The sequence below is a fragment of the Penaeus japonicus genome, unplaced genomic scaffold (genome assembly GCF_977035675.1).
Source record: "Penaeus japonicus unplaced genomic scaffold, GWHDUDI00000001_assembly GWHDUDI00000015, whole genome shotgun sequence".
NCBI lineage: Eukaryota > Metazoa > Arthropoda > Malacostraca > Decapoda > Penaeidae > Penaeus > Penaeus japonicus.
In genome coordinates, this window is record NW_028234417.1 from 2,434,250 (window position 1) to 2,436,749 (window position 2,500).

At 40.4% G+C, this 2,500-nt stretch overlaps 1 protein-coding gene across 1 annotated transcript in view; it reads right to left on the reverse strand.

Moving 5' to 3' along the window:
• Window positions 1-2,500, reverse strand: part of LOC122262370 (serine protease inhibitor 88Ea) — a 7,640-nt gene that overhangs the window by 3,545 nt on the left and 1,595 nt on the right. Inside the window, exon 2 of the mRNA XM_043030377.2 lies at window positions 1-249. This exon is cut by the window's left edge and continues 90 nt beyond it. Within this exon, the coding sequence (XP_042886311.2) occupies window positions 1-245 (245 nt within the window). The 5' untranslated portion in view covers window positions 246-249. The remainder of the gene's footprint in view (window positions 250-2,500) is intronic.

The window sequence follows — 2,500 nt, forward strand, 5'->3', positions numbered from 1 at the left end:
GCGCCCAGGTAGGCCAGCACGAGGCCATTCCACACGCTGTAGGGCGAGAAGAAGAGGTTCCCCTCCTGCGGCGTTCGGTCCAGCAGTTCCCGGAAGAGGTCGAAGGCGAAGCTGACCATACCGGAGATGTCGTGGTAGGTCTGCATGCTGGTCAGGTCATCGTGGGCGGAGAAGCACTGGGCGTTGACGCAGCGCGGGGTCAAGGTCAACATGAGTAAGACTGCGAGGGGGGCCGACGCGGCCATCTTTCTGGAAGTGGAAAGTCAGGTTAGGAGCTTTTCACTCTCGTTCTCTCTCTCTCTATCTCTATCTATATCATCTATCTATCTATCTCTATCTATCTATCTATCTATCTCCATCTATCTATCTATCTATCTATCTATCTGTCTATCTATCTATCTCTATCTGTCTATATCTAAGAAAATTTTAAAACTAATGATATCTTAAATTAGGTAAATTAAGAATAATGATACACTTGGACTGACACTGCCCTTCCGCGTGTTATCAACATCATCATTCAAAAAATAAACTTATAAGATATGCCATTAGTGCATCTGAACTTGTGACAGGAGGAAAGTGCAAATGGCAGAATATAAATGCAAAAGAGAGGATAAAGGGCGGAGGTGGGCAGAAATATGGGCTTGTAGAAGGAAAATCCCATACGATTTCACTCACGACTTAGTTCAGTGGGCGGAGCTAAGCCAAAGATACCTTTCAAGTCTATAAAATACGATTCATTATATCCATTTAGACTCCATATTTGCGTTAGTATGTCTTCATCAGGCCATCTTGGTTTTGAAATGAGGGTGATGATATAATCTTTAACAAATGGTAGGCTCTGTAGACTGCCGGTATTATAATCAAAGTTAAAGGAATATAATCGGGGATTTCTAATTATTTACCTTGACCTGTACCATCAAAAAGTTCGTCTAATGCAGTTTTTTTTAGCCTTTTTACTCTTATGTACCCCTTGCAGAGTTTCAGTGTTGGTCACGTAATCCTAACCCAGAATGCAGTATCAAGAAGGCTTAGTTTATGAAGTATAAATTGTATTATACAAGTGGAATAGACAAATATTTTCAATCATTGAATCTATGAGCTAGTTACAATAAACTATCGTTCCAGACAGTTAGTTGTAGCTGCTAATTAGCAAGTGTGATAGTTAAGTCAATGTGTGTGATTGAATAAAACAAAAACATAGAGAAGGATATGTACATCTAGTGGTCTAGTATAGCTTAACGCATGTAGGCCACTTACTTACATATAGGTCTACATATTCAAACCCGAAGAATTTTGAGAAACCAGTCACATACCCCCTAAATTCCTCTCCCGTACCCCGGGTTGAGAACAAATGGTCAGAATGCAAAGGGCATAACAGCCTCTTCTGAATGTTGACAGTGAAAAGGAGTTTAATCAAGTATAGATAATAGGAGACGGATGAACCTTCGAACCATTGGTCGAGGAGAGGAAAAACTACTCTTTCTAAATGGGATGAGGAGTGGGTATGCATTGTATGTACTGCCAATCATTTATACTTAAAAAAAACATATCCCAATCTAAAATCAATTGATTCCAACCATGCGTACAGAACTTCTTCCCGTTCTCGTAATTATATCACTAACCTTTCTGAACAAATAAATAAATAAAACAAATTCAATGACTTATCATCAACTGCTAGTGCAACAGAAAACTAAAAGTACATTATATGTTCCTAAATAAGAAAAAACAACAATAAATTCGGTTTGTGAAACACTTGTACCTAACTTGGGTCACCAAGGTTAGCAACGACACGTATTTATTTATTTTCACTGACATCTATACACTGCTGATATCCCCAAATAGGGAAAAAAAAGAAGACAACGCTATACATTTTACAAAACAACATACTATGAGTACCGGGGATTTACAAATGAATAAAAAAATTCTCAAGGGTACAAGTACACTTCTGAAACTAGTAGCCCGAGGCAATGGATATTCCAAGGTAGGATTTTTTTTTCTTTTTTTAGGGGGATGGGGGGGGGGAGATTAACGATGTTGTTGGGAAGATTACGGGGGACGGTAGGATGCCCTTGTTGCTAGCTTGTGTTTTGTGTTAGTAATCTGTTGAAAGGGATGTTAAGATGTTGAGTCTAGATGCTGAGAATATCAATTGTTTCATATTTTGTTATTTTTTCCCTTCAGTAATTCTCTCTCTCTTTCCCACCCTCTCTCTCTCTCTATCTCTATCTCTCTCTCTCTCTCTCGCTCTCTCTCTCTCTCGCTCTCTCTCGCTCTCTCTCTCTCTCTCTCTCTCTCTCTTTCTCTCTCTCTCTCTCTCTCTCTCTCTCTCTCTCGCTCTCTCGCTCTCTCCTCCCTCTCCCTTCTCTCTCTCTCTCTCTCTCTCTCTCTCTCTCTCTCTCTCTCTCTCTCTCTCTCTCTCTCTCTCTCTCTCTCTCTCTCTCTCTTTCTCCTCTCTCTCTCTCTCTCTCTCTCCTCTCTCTCTCTCTCTCTCTCTCTCTCT